The sequence below is a fragment of the Schistocerca nitens genome, chromosome 3 (assembly GCF_023898315.1).
Source record: "Schistocerca nitens isolate TAMUIC-IGC-003100 chromosome 3, iqSchNite1.1, whole genome shotgun sequence".
Classification (NCBI taxonomy): Eukaryota; Metazoa; Arthropoda; class Insecta; order Orthoptera; family Acrididae; genus Schistocerca; species Schistocerca nitens.
Window position 1 is genome coordinate 167322048 of NC_064616.1, and position 17741 is coordinate 167339788.

General features: G+C 45.6%; 1 protein-coding gene across 1 annotated transcript in view; it reads left to right on the forward strand.

Annotated features, from left to right (window-relative positions):
• The window catches only part of LOC126248109 (trafficking protein particle complex subunit 10), a 151384-nt gene that overhangs the window by 11662 nt on the left and 121981 nt on the right, over window positions 1–17741 (forward strand). Inside the window, exon 7 of the mRNA XM_049948787.1 lies at window positions 14052–14267. Coding sequence (XP_049804744.1) covers window positions 14052–14267 — 216 coding nt within the window. The remainder of the gene's footprint in view (window positions 1–14051; window positions 14268–17741) is intronic.

Sequence of the window (17741 nt, forward strand, 5' to 3'; positions counted from 1 at the left end):
AATTGCTGCAAAACTGGAATATGCTGCTTGTAGTAACTCATGAAACATAGAGTAACTGGAGACAATGCTGGAGATCCCATATCCACCCAAGTTTGTGAGCTCAGTAAAGTCACAGCTGCACCCGTGTCTAATTGCAGCCTGAGTACTTTGTCCATCATTTGCACTTTGATAAAGTTTGTTATGATTTGTAAGCACTGGAGAGACACAGTTAAAATCCATATCCATGACCACAGGAGGGGTGGGAACGACACACAGATGCTGTATGTTGTTTTTTCCTACAGTTGTTGCAAGTCACCTAGCATGTGGGGCATGTGACCCTGTCATGTTACAAAAAACAGTATGGGCAAGATGAATGATGTTGTTGTTGTTTGACAGTTATCCAGTATGATGCAGAGGCCACATTTGTACGTCTGCCACGTCGTCCTCTCCCCAAGAACTGACTGACGCCCGACAACCAGGAAGAGGAACCACTGCAGCTATGTTACACTCAGTTTCAAACTAGTCGCCAGCTGAAAAAGATAACTTGATTGAGTGAGCCATGTTTAACACTTTAGCCCAAGATGGATTCTCACACTGTTCTGCACATTGACACACGTCCTTGTCAGGAGCCAACTGAATGATGCTTGACAGACCATAGGATCTGCATAAGAATCATGATGAGCATAGGCAACAAACTGACATTTATGACTGAGGTCATGGAGTTTGGCAACACAGTCCTGGTAGGACTGGTGGAGCTGTCTATGACAACAGTAGAACGTGTGCTGCAGTGATTTGCTTGCATTTACGGTGTTAATTTTGTTGAACAAAAACGATGTACGTTCCTGGAGGGGTCTAAATGCCACCACTAGTAGATGTGAGGAGAAATCAAGAAAGAAAAAACGCCTTACACACTTCAGCATCAGTGACATCAAAAGAGATGAAATGTTGCCAAAGCTGCTTCTCATAAACCTCCCAGGTTTAGACTGCATTGTCATAATGGGGAAAGGGTGGTAGGTATGCCAATGGTGTGGAAGCCTCCACAGTCAGTGTGGTTGATGAGATCATTATGGCAACAGTAAGAGCCTGCTGTTGCTGGAGGGGAGATTGAAACACTCCCTCCGTGGCAAGAAGAACCAAAAGAAAAACCAGACAGACTGGGCACGTGGAAGTGAACATCACACTCATTGCTAGTTATAATGTACTGCAAGATAAAAACAACAGCACAGCCAAAATGAGCCACAGTTTATTCTTCTTCCACATACAGGCAAATGACAGTTGAGAACATAGACACAAACACTGAAACAATCCTGGAACTGATACAAACAGTTGCTGACAGTAAGTATGAACACAATATGAGGGTGAGTGCATGCTGCACAGTGCTTATAAAGAAGGGAGGTCCAGTAGACATTGTGGTTGATACCACGCAGTGTGCCTCTGGTGGTCGGTTCACGCAGATGACATTGGTGGAATATTTGAACTGTAGTGCCCCAGCAGCCTAGTGCCGCAATGTGTATCCAAATATTACACACAGGCTTATAGCAGTAGTGACATACTGACAAGATTTTGGGGAGTGCAGCGATTCCATTGTAGTATAAGATTTTTATGACAGTGAATGTAAGTTGACATTCTCTAACTTGTCCAGTCTTTACTGTTCTGAAGTAGTTGAGAAGTGCACAGTTTTTCTTTCTCATGTTGTCCCCCATACAGCTTTAAAGTATGTTTTCGTCATATTCAGTGATTGCAATTATATCTTTCTCCTGGGCAATTTATTTGGTTGTGGCTTATCTTAATTTTGACTGTTTGTCTTGGACATTATCTAAGTCCCACAAAGACATGGTCAGGTGCTTAAGTAATTTCATGAACATACACACCATCTACGGTTTAGTATCCCCACTAGCGAGCATACATATAAACTTAGATGAGCTGTTGTGGGTCTTACGGCAGAATAGTGTGGAAAGCTATGATGGATGGTGCACGTGGAACATAGTATGGGCAGACCCACTCACCGAGACATTTACTTGGCGGCAGCAGTCGTCCAAGCCAGCCAGTTTTTAGGCTGAGATCAACTAACAGGAATTTAGCTTCTATACTGTGCCATACTTGTAGTTCCGAGTGCCAGTTGTTTTGATCATTTCTGCTGATTATGTTTTGTGCCTTCTCCATGTCAGTCTCTACACGATGTTCAAGCTCTCTGTTCCCTGTAGGTTGATCGGCATGTTGAGTTTTCGCTGCTTTCCGTTCGAGAGCCCACTGTTGGTTAGAAAAATGACATTTTTACCAAAAGAACAGATTAGCATCATTGTCACACCTATGCAGAGACAAAAAGTGGGGATCTAAATAATTGGAGTTTATTAATAACTTGAATACAATATATTAATGTTTCACAATAATATTTATTAGTTTATCAACCAGCTTTCGGCTTCTTAAGCCATCATCAGGTAACTAATGCTGAACAGATAGCCCACACAACTTCAGTGGGAATTAATAGCTGAACAAAGAGTGCCGTACAAAGATAGCTGACATTTTATGACACTATCGATACAAAACACAAGAATGATGTAATACATAAAGAGACATTGAACAAACAAATCTTACATTACACACCCCCTGCGGGTTCGGGGGTTAGAATAGGCCCGCGGTATTCCTGCCTGTCGTAAGAGGCGACTAAAAGGAGTCTCAAATGTTTCGGCCATATGTGATGGTCCCCTCTCGGGTTTGACCTCCATCTTTCTAAATTATTCCGAAGAGCGAGCCAATTGGGGAAGGGCGCCTTACATGGTGCACTGTATCCGTCGTGCAATTAGACCTTTAGCCGGCTTTCTCGTCGTTGCAATGGTGTCCCGCTCGTTTTCGATCTCTTGGGCGATTACCACGCTGCACTCTGCAGTGTTTCTTTTATCTGCGACGACGACCTTGGTCAGTTTTGCACCTAAGATCCAGCACGGTAGCCAGTCCGTTGTGGTGGGGCCGCCATGTACCCTCTTGGTTGTAGCCCCCTGACAACACAGGGATCGCTCTACTGATGCCTGCGCCGTTAACTCCCCACGTATGCCAAGGAGTAGATGCCCATCTCCTTGGGGCATCGGGACTCCCGGCAATGGCCATCCTGCCAGGTGGCCTTTGCTGTGGCTGGGTGGCGCCCGTGGGGAGGGCCCTTGGTCGGAGTAGGTGGCATCAGGGTGGATGACACGCAATGAAGCGTGGCACTTCTTCTCTTGCTGGTGGCCAGCCACCAGCAGTCTCTAAGCGTTCGAGGGCCCATTTCAAAGGTAACGTTTATGACCCCAAATCGTTCCCCTCCCTCGCCACACCATGGGAGGAACGAAAGGCATTAAATGCAAGTGAGCAGTATTCGCCCAGATATCTTGTCTGTACCAGAGCTGATGGGGAATCTTTTATGTCCGTGAAGCCTCAGTTCTTTGTCGAGCATTTAGAGGACAAGTTTGGGGAGGTGGAGGGCTTGTCAAAGATGCGGTCCGGATCGGTGTTGATAAAAACGGCGTCCTCCGCCCAGTCGCGGGCCTTGCTCGCTTGTACTAAGCTGGGGGATGTCTCCGTCACTATCACGCCCCATAAAAGTCTGAACATGGTCCAGGGCATTATCTTTCACAGGGATCTCCTTTTACAGTCCGATGACGAGCTGCGCGCCAACTTGGAGCGCCGAGGTGTCCATTTCGTCCGGCGCGTCCACCGGGGTCCGAGGGATCGTCAAGTTGCCACCGGTACCTTCATCTTGGCCTTCGAGGGTGACACGTTACCTGAGAAGGTCAAGGTGATGGTGTACCGTTGTGATGTCAGGCCTTATATCCCTCCCCCGATGCGGTGCTTCAAGTGTTGGAAGTTCGGCCACATGTCTTCACGCTGTGCTTCCGACCTCGTCTGTCGCGATTGCGGTCGACCATCCCATCCTGATCATCCCTGTGCCCCACCTCCAATCTGTGTGAACTGTGGTGCGCACCATCCGCCTTGCTCGCCAGACTGTCCGATTCTGCAGAAGGAGCGGAAGATCATGGAGATAAAGACTCTCGACCGCCTGACGTACACTGAGGCGAAGCGGAAATATGACCGGCTTCACCCAGTGCGCATGACGGCTTCTTATGCCGCAACTGTCTCTCCTGCTACTGTTCAATCCTCTCCAGCCAGCTCGCAGAGTCGCAGTCCCGCACCTGCCCCCTTGATGGTGGGGGGCACTAAACCCACTGTTGCTCCTGCTCCATCTACTTCAGGAGCAACACCCCCCCAACCATCGGGGGCATCAGTTCCCCCTTCCCAGCCGGAGAAGCGTAAGACTTCTTCGGCTACTCTCGTCCGGAAGGGGTCCCTTGGGGACCTCCCTTCACACGTTCCGACCGGTTCCAAAGCCGACAGCCGCAAGTGGCTCAAACAACCGCCGGTCCCTGGTCGTCGGGACACACGGTCGTCGTCTGTCCCTGAGACTGACCTGGTGACGCCCTCCCAGCCTGAACCACCAAAGGCTCAGCGCGAGAAGCAGAAGAAGAAGAAACTCCCCAAGGCCACCGACAATGCGGTGGCACCCATTCCACCGCTTCCTACAAGCTCTGCGTCTGAGGATGAGGTGGAGATTCTGGCGTCCGCTGAGGACATGGATCTCGCCAGTCCCTCGGACGCACTGGCTGGCTGTTCTCCAGGTGGTGACTCAGTAGCAGCAGGGGCCTCGGAGGCGTAATCTGCCTCCCCAGTCCCTCACGCCTTTCCCATCCATGGCTAATACCATCCTCCAATGGAACTGCAGCGGTTTCTTCCACCATCTAGCTGAGCTCCGCCAACTTATCAGCCTTCATCCTTTCCTTTGCATTGCTCTGCAGGAAACTTGGTTTCCAGCACTGCGAACCCCCGCCCTCCGTGGCTATCGGGGTTATTTTAAGAACCGGGCAGCTTATGAAAGGGTGTCTGGTGGCGTCTGCATATATGTCCATAACTCTCTACACAGCGAGTTTGTACCACTACAAACAGCTTTAGAGGCTGTCGCTGTTCGGGTGTGGACGCCACAGGCTGTTACCGTCTGCAGTATTTACCTTCCACCGGATGGTGCTGTCGGGCAGCATGTCCTGGCTGCTCTGATAGCCCAACTGCCGCCACCTTTCTTGTTGCTGGGCGATTTCAATGCCCACAACCCTCTATGGGGTGGGACTGTCTCCGATGACCGCGGTCGTGCCGTGGAGCATTTGTTGGCTCAGCTCGACCTTAGCCTCCTGAATACCGGTGCTCCCACACATTTCAGTGTGGCCCACGGCTCGTTCTCGGCCATCGATCTCTCTCTTTGCAGTCCCGGCCTTGTCCCATCTCTCCACTGGAGAGTGCATCCTGACCTGTGTGGTAGTGACCATTTTCCCATCTATTTGTCACTGCCCCAGTGTCATTCTTCTGGGCGCCTGCCCCGCTGGGCTCTCCACAGGGCTGACTGGCCGAGTTTCACTTCCGCGGCAACCGTTGAGTCTCCCCCGCAGGGTGACATTGACGATGTGGTCCGTGACTTAACCACGTCCATCATTTCGGCGGCCGAGGCTGCCATCCCCCGCTCTTCTGGACTCCCTCGGAGGAAGGCTGTACCCTGGTGGTCGCCGGAGATTGCTGAAGCTATTCGCGACTGTCGGCGGGCCCTCCAGCGTCATCGGCGGCACCCGTCTCTCGAGACCCTCATCGCCTTTAAGAGGCTACGTGCCTTCGCCCGTCGTCTTATTACCCAGCGTAAGCAGGAGTGCTGGGAGCGGTATGTTTCATCCTTGGGCTCTCGTGTCTCCCCCTCGCTCGTGTGGTCCCGGATACGGCGGATTTATGGCCACCAGACCCCTATGGGTGTCGCTGGGATCTCCTTGGACGGCGCTGTCTGCACGGACGCTGCCGCCATTGCTGAACACCTTGCTGCGCACTTTGCTAAGAGCTCTGCGACTGCAACTTATCCCCCCGCCTTTCGCTCTCTAAAGGAGCGAGCCGAGCGGACGCCGTTATCGTTCCACACGCGTCGTTCTGAGAAATACAATGCTCCTTTCAGCGAGCGGGAATTCCTTGCTGCCCTCGCCGACTGCCCAGATACAGCACCAGGACCAGACGGTATACACGCGCAGATGCTGAAGCATCTTTCCAGGGACTGCCAGCGACACGTCCTCACCATCTTCAACCGCATTTGGAGCGAGGGCGTGTTCCCATCGCAATGGCGTGAGGGTCTTATTGTCTCCATTTTGAAGCCCGATGCGGACCCACTGGCGGTGGACAGCTATCGTCCCATTACCCTCACCAACGTTTTGTGCAAATTGCTCGAACGTATGGTGGGGCGGCGTCTGTGTTGGGTCCTTGAATCGCGCGGTCTCCTCGCTCCATCCCAGGGTGGCTTCCGTCGGGGCCGGTCTGCAGCAGACAGTTTGGTGCGGCTGGAATCTGCTATCCGTACGGCCTTTGCCCGACGTCAGCATCTCGTTGCTGTATTTTTTGATCTGCGGAAGGCGTATGACACCACATGGAGGCATCACATTCTTGCCACGCTGCATGCGTGGGGTCTTCGTGGTCGGCTCCCGGCTTTTCTTCAAACCTTTCTATTGCACCGCTCTTTCCGGGTGCTAGTCGGTGCCGCCTCTAGTTCTTCTTATACACGGGAAAATGGGGTCCCGCAGGGCTCGGTGTTGAGCGTGTCCTTATTTCTAGTGGCCATTAATGGTCTGGCTGCGGCCGTGGGGTCGTCGGTGTCTCCTTCTTTGTATGCCGACGACTTCTGCATCTCATTTAGCTCCACGACTACGGGAGTCGCCGAACGCTGGCTGCAGGTAGCCGTTCGGAAGGCAGCATCATGGGCTCTGACTCACGGTTTTCAGTTCTCTGCAGCCAAGACTCGAGTTATGCACTTCTGCAGGCGTCGGACGGTCCACCCTCATCCTGAACTTTACCTCGACGGCCACCTGCTTGAAGTGGTGGACGCTTGCCGCTTCTTGGGGCTCGTGTTTGATGCCCGGCTCACATGGGTTCCTCATATTACTCAGCTGAAGCAAAAATGCTGGCGGCACCTCAACGCCCTCCGCTGCCTCAGCCACACATCTTGGGGTGCGGATCGCTGCACGCTGTTGCGACTGTACAGAGCCCTTGTGCAGTCCAGGCTTGATTATGGGAGCCTGGCCTATGGGTCTGCATCACCCTCCGTGTTGAAGTTGTTAGACCCCATACACCACTGTGGGGTTCGGCTTGCAACTGGCGCATTTCGTACGAGCCCCGTGGATAGTCTACTGGTGGAGGCCGGGGTTCCCCCGCTGCGGATTCGCCGCCATCGACTGCTCGCCGACTATGCTGTCCACGTTCATTGCTCGCCAGGCCATCCCAATCATCGCCTGCTTTTCCCTGTCACGGTCCTCCATCTGCCCGAACGGCGACCTCGGTCTGGGCTTTCCATAGCTGTCCGTGTCCAGTCCCTGCTGTCCGAACTGGGTTCATTCCCTCTTCCGCCTCCCTTCCGGGTCCGTGCACCTACGCCTCCCTGGTGTTTGTCCCGGCCGTCCGTCCGTCTGGACTTGGCACAGGGACCCAAGGACTCGGTTCCGCCTGTGGCCCTCCGTCGCCGTTTTCTTGCGCTCCTCGCCTCATTTCCGGGCTGTGAGCCTGTCTACACCGATGGTTCCCTGGTTGATGGTCGCACTGCCTACGCTTTTGCTCACGCTGCCCATGTTGAACAGCGCTCCTTGCCATCTGGCTGTAGTGTTTTTACTGCAGAGCTGGTGGCCATCTTGCGCGCTCTTGAGCATATGCGTTCCTGCTCAGGTACGTCCATCGTCATCTGCAGTGACTCCCTGAGCAGCCTCCAGGCCATCGACCGCTGCTATCCCTGTTCTCCTCTGGTGTCCTCTATTCGGGAGTCTGTTTCCATCATTACCCGTTCTGGTCGTTCGGTGGTTTTTGTTTGGACGCCAGGTCACGTTGGCATCCCGGGGAACGAACGTGTTGACAGGCTGGCCAAAGGGGCGATAGACGCCCCAGCTTTGGAGATCGGCCTTACGGCTCGCGACCAGCAGCTGGTGTTGCGCCGTAAGGTGCTTGGGATGTGGGCTGCTGAGTGGCGTGGCATGACAGCCCCGAATAAACTGCGGGCTGTCAAGGAGACGACCGATGTGTGGCGTTCCTCCCTGCGGGCTTCTCGCAGGGACTCGGTGGTCCTGTGTCGGCTGCGCATCGGCCATACATACCTGACGCACGGCCATCTGTTGCGTCAGGAGGATCCCCCTCTGTGTCGGTGTGGGTCCCGGCTGACGGTCGGCCACATTTTGCTGGAGTGTCCTCGACTGCGCACACTCCGGCAATCTTTTAATCTCCCGGGCACTTTGGCTTTGGTTTTATCTGACGATGCCTCCATGGCTGACAATGTTTTACATTTTATCCGTGGTAGTCCTTTTTATGGTTCGATTTAGGGAGGTCCTGCACCTTCCCATTCTGTGTCTTTTGTCCTCGTGTCTCTCCGAATTTGTTGCTGTTTTGGTGTTTAGTCTGCTGGTTGACTCTCTCCATTTTTTGTCTCGCGGTCAGTCAACCAGTTTCCGGCCATCTTCTTTTCTTCTGTTTCTTTCTGTCTGGTGTTTGTCTGTCCTCTTCATGTCTGTAGTGTTCGTTGCTGCATTTGTGTTCTTTTAGTGCCTGGGGGAGTCTCGTTCCCCTTGGGGTTTTATCTGCTCTGCGCCTTTGTCTCGTCTGTTTTTTTGGAATGGGGGACTGATGACCTTAGCTGTTTAGTCCCCCTTAAACATCCCAACAACCACCACCACCACCATTACACAAATTGCAGGAAATTCTATAAATTCCATTCTGTTCTAAAGATGGAATCTTATCTTCACTGTCCGTAGTGTAAAAAGCTGGAGTAAATTTCCGAGATTGTAGTTTCCTGGCAAGCACCCGTGAAGTCGTACTCACAAATAGCATTGGATCCCATAACATATCAAATCTAAATTTGTCTTCTGAAGAAATACAATTTTTAAATAAGAGAATTAAATACGCTCTGAAATCAAATATTTCCAAAAAACAGCTAGACATACTGGAAAGTGGATCTTGAACATTCTTTATCAGGTGATGTGTCTGTGAATCATTTGGTAGCTCATGAACTAAAATCTGAAAATAGGGATACATTTAACACTATTTGTAGGGAGCAAAAAGTGTTGTGCACATTAAAGAAAAAACTATCTTATCAAGATGTGATTGCCACCAAGGGTGACAAGGGGAACAGTTCAGTTTTACTTAATAAGGCAGAACGTATTAAACAAGTATTTACATTCCTCAACCCTGTAGAGTTCCCTAAGTTACATGAACGATATCACAGTGAAATATGCCATGGAAGTGAAGAACCTTATTAAAACCTGCAAATCCTTATTTAGTGGTAGTGATGTCAAATACCTCACAAACATGAATCCAATAGAACCCAGGTTATATGGGTTACCTAAGATTCACAAAGATGATGTTCCAATAATACCTGTAGTGTCTTCAGTTCAGCACCTTGCCATAAATTAGTGAAAGAGGTACAATCACTAATTAAAACAAAAACTAAATTTCAAGCAAAATTTGGAATACCTACTTCACCACCGAGCGGGGTGGCGCAGTGGTTAGACACTGGACTCACATTCGGGAGGACGACGGTTCAATCCCGCGTCCGGCCATCCTGATTTAGGTTTTCCGTGATTTCCCTAAATCACTCCAGGCAAATGCCGGGATGGTTCCTCTGAAAGGGCACGGCCGCCTTCCTTCCCAATCCTTCCCTAATCCGATGAGACCGATGACCACGCTGTCTGGTCTCCTTCCCCAAACCAACCAACCAACCAACCTACTTCACTTGCATTAGTGAAAAACTGAAAGATGTACCCATTACACCTAGTGCAAAACTAGTCCCATTTGATGTTAGTAGCCTGTTTTCTAATTTTCTTGTTGCAGAGACAATGGAAATTATAGCAAAATAGTTACATAAAACCAGAACAAATCCAATGGAGATGTAAGATATCAGGATGGCAACTGAAACATGATTAAAGCAGAAGACAAATTTAGACTTGATAGGTTAATGACACATTCTGCGAACAGATGACATCTGCAACCAACAGCATTTATTTAAGATATACAGAAAAGTAACCTCAACAGACACAGTAATACCAGCCAGTTCCCAGCATCCCATAAAACACAAACATGCAGCCTTCCATTCCATGGTGCACTGCCTACTTTCTGTGCCCCAAACCAAAACAGATTTTGAAAATGAATTGAAAATTGTTAAAGAAATAGCATACAGTAATGGTTATAGTTCTACCCTGATTGACAATATAATCAGCAAAATGAAGATACAGAGGATAACAGCTCTCCTTTATCCACACCAGACAGCACAAAACCACACTCGTAGCAAATGAGTCCTGATGCTGTATGTGGGTAGGACTTCACAGGTGCTTGCCAGGAAACTACAATCCAGGAAATTTATTCCAGGTTTTTACACTAGAAATATTGTTGCCCACCATTTCTTCAACAGTAAAGACAGAATTTCATCTTTAGAACAGAATAGAATTTCTAGAATTTCCTGCAATTTGTGTAATGTAAGATTTGTTTGTTCAATGTTTCTAGGTATTACATCGTTCTTGTGTTTTGTATCAATATATTCATAAAACGTCACATATCTTTGTAGGGGATTCTTTGTTCAGCTTTGAACTCCCACAGAAGTTCTGTGGTCTGTCTGTTGAACATTGTTATCTGATGATGGCCTAAGAAGCTGAAAGCCAGTTCATAACAATTTAATAAATATTATTGTGAAACAACTAATAAGTTGTATTCAAGTTACTAATATGTCTATGTTCCTCCAAGAACCGACAGAATATTCTATAAATTGGAGCTGAAATTCTCTGTGATACATAGAGTGTCCACCAGAGTGCATTAGTATTGTGTTGAGTGTTACCAAGCCTGGTAAGGTATATAAGGGTGTGAGCTGTGTCAGATGTTGAATGATCACTGTGAAGGACATGAGAGGCTAAAGTGTAGTTACAGTGTACTATGGCTCATTGATTGCATTCTGCTGTTAGCAATTTGTTATCGTTGTTTGTAGCCACTCAGGTGATAGTGAACGGCAGCCAATGAGAATTGCTCAGTCTTATCTTGTTTGTCATAAATATTTCACATTTTCCCCAAATATGTTACAATTACCGAAGTTGTGCTTAACTTGGGACCTGATAGCTCAGTTTAAATTGATTTGACTGAAACAAAATACTCATTATCTTCATTTATAAATCATAGGACATTACGAACGAGTGTGACTGCTACGCACTTCTGACTCATGATTCTTCATGTTCATTTTCTGCCATTCACCACGTAAACCGTTACCAACAGCAGTACGCAACAGAAAAACTGTGGTACATTGTAAGTTGTAGCTGGTTGTTGCCCAGGGGGTGTTGCGTATTGTGTGAGGCAGCATCATCAGTGCCTGATAGAGTTTGAAAGGGGCTGTATTGTGGGTCTCCATATGGCCATCTGGTTGAACGTGCAGTGTCCAGGTTTGTGGGGCATTTGTAGTGACAGTGGCCCAGTGTTGAACTGCACAGGAATGTGACTGCTGGCATACTCATCATAGAGATTCTGGTTGACTGTGTCTGACCATTGTAAGGGTGGCTAACTGTATTGTGCAGCAAGCACATTGTAATGTCTTCACGTCTACGCCTGATATTTGAGAACAGGTAATGGACACCCTGCAACATTCTGCATCATCCCACACCATTGGCTAGAGACTAGCTACAGCCAGACTAATGAATTATTATCTAGTGCATAGGCTTCCATTAAAACAACAGCAAATATGGCTCCGTGTGGAGTAACGTCTTTACAGGGAAGCTTGGAGTACTGATGGATGGCATTGGACAGTGATTAGTGATGAGTTGTGGTTCTGCACCACCGCAAATGACTGTTACCGGCGAGTATGACACCAAAATGGGCAGAGGTCTCATTCTTCCGATGTTTTAGAGTGTTGCTCCTGGCAGCATGGCATGGGGAGGAATGGGGTATCACTTCAGGTCGAAGCTAGTAGTCACTGAGGGAATTCTGATGGCACAAGGGTACGTCACAGACATTCTATGTCCCCATGTATTATGTGTCGTATGACACATTGTGATCTCATTTTTCAGTGGGTCAGTGCTTGTACACACATGGCATGTGTGTCTATACACTGTCTGTGTAATGTTGAGGTACTTCCGTAACCAGCAAGATCCCTAGATCTGTCCCTGATATAACATGTTTGGGATGAGCTTGCACTTCAACTCTGTTTGACTTTCGGTATCCAGGATATCAAAGAACAGTTAAACACTTGTGAGCCAGCTTGCCTAAGGGAGGGATACAATCACACTGACACCCTTCCCAACTAAATCCAGCCCAGATAGGGTTTAACGTCTTTCTGATAAGCGAGCCCATACTGCCAAGTTCTTCATCACTTTGACTCGGTTTTGTAATTACGGATATAATATCACATACTCTCTAGACCTGTCAAGTTTAACTTCCTTTCTGACTGTTTCACATTTTTTGTCAGGTGGTATACTTGAAACATTGTAGTTTACTCTGTCTCATATCTTCACTTCATAAATGTCTAATTTATACATTGCTTTTAGTGTACAACAAGAGTCTGCAGAACTGTGTAGACTGCCTAAACTCGCTACCCCCACACTGCTGCTGCGTGTTTCATTGAACTGATGGAAAAGTTGCATCCGTGAGTGAAAATGCTTACGATGTTACATGAATGTTGCCAATAGAAGCCGAAGCATTTAGTCTCGTGTGTGCCTTCAGGTGGTGAAGATTTCTGCAACCGTGCACTTCATAGCTCCTGTGGCATGCTTAACAAAGTTATTTCAAGAAGAAAGAAGGTAGAATATGGTAACTTGGTGCAAAGAATACATGAGTGTATTGATTGATGATATGAACTGAAGTTTACTCTTTTTGACATCAAAAGGAAAGATGATAAAAATAGGAACAAACGTGGTGCAGCATTAAACAAAATATGCTGTATGTTAAGAGTGTAAGCTGCAGACAACAGTACATGACATTAAACAGAAAATAAAACACCTGCATTTACAGTATTGCTGAGAAGACAGGTCATTGAGACCTCAAAGAGAAAAGGTTTTGTCAGTTAGGATGTTGATGTACCAAAAATATAGTTCTTTGGTGTACTTTGATTCACCAGTGGCATGGAATCTTACAGTAGCCAATAACTTCTTGGAAAAAGTAATCGCTTTTCTTACACCATCTCCTGGTGCATTAAATTCTGTTGCATGATGTCCAGTACGAATTGATGATTATACCTGTTCATCCTCTGTTAATTTTGGAACACACACACACACACACACACACACACACACACACACACACACAAATTTACATGAAACGAAACAGATGAACACCACATAGCTATGGCAGAAACGAGAGAAATAATTGCTTTAACATGTCACGAATACAAGAAATGAGACCATAAAAAAAAGACCCTGCAGCATGCTAAATAATGCTATATAGCAACTTTTGTTTTGAAATTAATGAAAGACAGAAAAATGTAAAAGTTCCATTGTTTGCAGGTGGCAAACTGTATAGTATATTATGGTAGATTCAGCATTCACAACTAATAGTGTCATGTGAGTGTTAACAAATATACATTTGTATTATTTTGAAATTAGTACCATAGATGTAAGCTAAGTGTAACATAAGTGAACAACGCGTAATTCCTCAACTTAGTGGCATATGTCTTAGCTGTTTACTCTGTGTAAACTAATGTAAAATATTTGACACTTACTAATCAATCCTTTACAAATGTAAATTCCTTTGAGCCGAAAATTCATGTAACCTACAAAAGAGGTTAACATGTAACAATACTTTCTCAGAAAAAAATTAAACAAAGACCCTGCTAACGAAGTCTATAAAGTGCTAGAAAATGTTTGGGTAATAACAAAACTATAAAACTGTGTATTGCACAAGGCATAATTGCTCTCCAGTTCTGCTGAGTAAGCATGGAAAGTAGAAGAGCTACAACATCCTAAAGATTATTATTGTATATGTTGACCTTCACAAATAAAGTTACTCATAGTGAAATTTATTTCCAGTTAGCAATGCGTGCACTTCAGTTCCTACACATGTGTATCAGAGAGCTGGATATCCTAGAAATCTCTACACCACCAGGTGCTGTAGCATGCTGGGTCTTCCTTTGTTGTCTTGAAGTCTTGCAGACATGTGAGAGTTGCCCAGGAAGTACAGATTGTGATAGTGGTGATTCCTATCCAGTGCATGCAGCAAGCCTCTGGGCCTATGCCCGTGATAAGGTAACTCATTGTAGTTGCACTAAGGTACCTTGAAGATGTTCTCTGTTTATGCTTGTCTCTTATTTAACATACGCATTTTACTTTGAAATAATTACAACAATCTAATCACTGATAATGTCTTCTACATATTTTGATTAGACAGTTCACTTGAATTGTCATAAGTATCCATACTAAATCGATTTTGTGAGGATTTCACATGGTTACTTAGCAGCCAGTAATTAAAGTTCCTATAATCCTTCACAGGTGTTTGTAACTTGTAGTTACCATAAAGAGAAGCTGATTTTCTATGTATTTAAAGCTGTAGAGTGTTTATTTTTGTGTAATCATATCTAGTTCCACTCGTATCTAGTTCTAACCTCCTCCTTTTATAACTATTTTATAGGTGTGGACTAACAGAAATTAGCTTCCTGTATTGATCCCTATATTGAGAGTGGGAGAAGGATTAAACTGTGATCGTCACTCTGTGTAACATTTCAAATAAAAAAAACAGTTGATCGTAGGAATATCACATGGCAATATATGACTGCAGAACTTGGATTTCTTTTGTAATTTCATCAAGACGATACAGGAATTGGAGCATTAGAATTCCCATTGTTTTTTAGAAGCATAGAAAATTACATGAAGGTACTCTAGTTAGGCAGTGTGAGGCTGCCACTTTGCATCATTTATACTAATGGTTTTTCACTTATGATGATGTAAAATCATGTATAAATAAAACAACACACAAAAACCAGATGGGAAACAATTATGTCCCTGCATAAAAAAAAACCTAGAGTATGACACATTTTTTTCAGGCAACACCTTTATGTTACTTTTAAATAACTTATCATCTTGTCTCGTAGAGACCTATTGTCATATGATATATTTTGGTACTTAAATATTTTACATATTTTTATACTAAACAAAGTGTGTGTCACTATTCATTCTTGTGTTATGACTGTGTGAAGTTTCGTTCGTTTTTAAGTGAGAAAAACTATAAATAATGAAAGTCACAATTTATTGTGAGTTAGTGGCCAGTACTATGACTCCTTAAAAAGAGGAGCCTCAGGGATGATCTCCAAGCATAACTGTGACAACAGTTTTTTGTGAGTGGTAAAGATTTTCTTTCAATATCTGTGAATTGTTCCAGAGGGTGATTCGTACACATACATGAATATAAATGGTAGACATCAAGATGCTAGTGATATTAGGTACTGTCATTATGGCAACTGCTTCCAAATGTGGCCTTTTTAAAAATGTGATCAAGGATGAGATTTGTTTGCAGCCACAACACTTTTGATCAGTATTCCACATTGGTGTGAGTATGACTGGCTGGAAGTGACAGGCAATAAACTCTGTCTAGTAAAGCGCACAGCGCTGCCATGGCATACCTCCTTCCAGCCATGTCGACAGGACTAGGTTTCCCTTACTCATCTTCACCTAAGCCACAGCCTTATGTCGTGTGGCTTCTTGCTCCAGCGAGAGGACCTTCCAATGTGTTGTGCTTGTGGCGTACAGATCACTGTGCGCCCCTTTTTATTAGACTGTGTTTTGTTTCCCAACCAGAAGGCAGTGGCAGATGGTTCTGTGATTTGTCCAACTTGTTTCCAAAAAATTTAGGGAGATTTTCTTAATGTATTAACAGGGTGACTGTCTCTTCCAGTTTATTTGTAAGTGGTCAGCCAGTCACAGTTCCCTGTCCCATTCTTTTAGCTCTCCCATGGTTTTGCTTCTGTTTTAATCCCATGTGTAGTACCTTCTATTTTTCGCCATTGTCTTATGGTGTACGAGATAGTGATTCAATGCAAGTGAGTGAATGATGCTTAGTAGACTTGTTGCTTAGTTTATCAGTACTGTATTTTGTATAAAGTGGCACACATCTGCAAGTAGTTGTCTGGCATTACAAGGGATACTTTGTTCTCTCTTACACTGCTTGTATCACCATAAAGTATTGTTAAGTTTGCTTGTTTTGTTGGATGATAGAGGTAGGTCAGAAAAAGTCCAGGACAGGTTTTTTTTTTATTGTTTCTGAGTTTGCGAACTAAAAAGGAACAAATGTTGTTTTTATGTTACCTGGTGTGTGCGCATCCTTGAAATGACCTTGGCCATGTTTCCATGCAAACTCACTAGGTGGCAGGGCTGTGCTTAGCAACACCTTTGTTTGGGTTCATGGTGCATTAGTTACAGTGACACAATGGATATTGATTGTGAGCAAAGAATGAACATTAAGTCCTGTGTTAAGCTGTGGAAAACCCCCTAGTGAATCAAAGATAATGATTAAGCGGGGAAGGCTCTTTTAAGAAGTCATGTTTTCGAGTGACACAAAAGTTTTTTGAAGGCGGAGATTCAGTGCAAGACAATCCCAGAGCTGGTCACCTGTGTACAGCACATACCAATGCAAATGTGGAGTGCGCCAGGCAGTTATTGCAAGAAGACGGTCATGTAACTGTGCATGCAATATCAGAAGTTAATTTGAATTGTGACGTGTGTCATAAGATTTTACGTGATGATTTAGGGAAATGGAAACTTAATGCAAAACTCATTGCTCACACACTAATGGACGAACAGAAAGAGGAAAGATCAAGAATTTCTGCTGAGGTACTGGATTGAGCCAGATGTGATCCCACATTTGTGTCAAAGATTATTGTTGACGACAGAAGTTGGTGCTACCAGTATGACCCTCACATGAAGCATTGAAGTGCTGAATGGCGGAGGCCTTGCTCACCAACCTCAAAAAAAGTCAAACTGCAAACTTCGAGAACTGTGACAGTGTTGATCACATTCTTTGACAGTAAATGATTAGTTCACCATTAGTATGTCCCTCCTGATCAAACAGTGAACCGAACTCTTTATGTCAAACTCTTGAAACATTTGTCACAAGCAGTTTGACGTTGCTGCTGTGGTTTGTGGCATTCTCAGGACTGGTTCTTACTGCATGACAATGCAAGACTGAGTATCTGGCCAGACATTCTGTTATTACCATCCCACATCCACCATATTTGTCCACCATCTTGCCTTGTGATTTTTTTCTTGTTCCTGTGAGTGAAAATACAATTGAAAGGAAAGCTTCATCAAGATCTCACAGACATCCGACAAGCTGTGAATGAGCTTACAAGCATTGCAGTTGAAAATTTCCCTGCTTGCTTCCAAGACCTCCAGAAACATTGGCAACTGTGTGTAGATAACCAAAGGGACTACTTCAGCAGGAGCTAGGACCATTGCTTGGTAAATAGAATTGTCTGTTAAAAGAAAGAAAGAAACGTATCCTGCAACTTTTATAACAAAAAGAGTATAAATAAGAAACAGTTGCAGACCAAAAACAGTCGAACGGGAATTCATAATGTAGTGATCGATATTATTCCATAATGTACCATTCACAAGTCACAGTATCCCTCAGTCCCATTTCTTATTTATATCTAGGTCTGTAAGTTTTGTCTCTTCTGTATATAAGATTTTAGGCAATTATTTATCAGATTCTGTTGCATGCTGTCATAA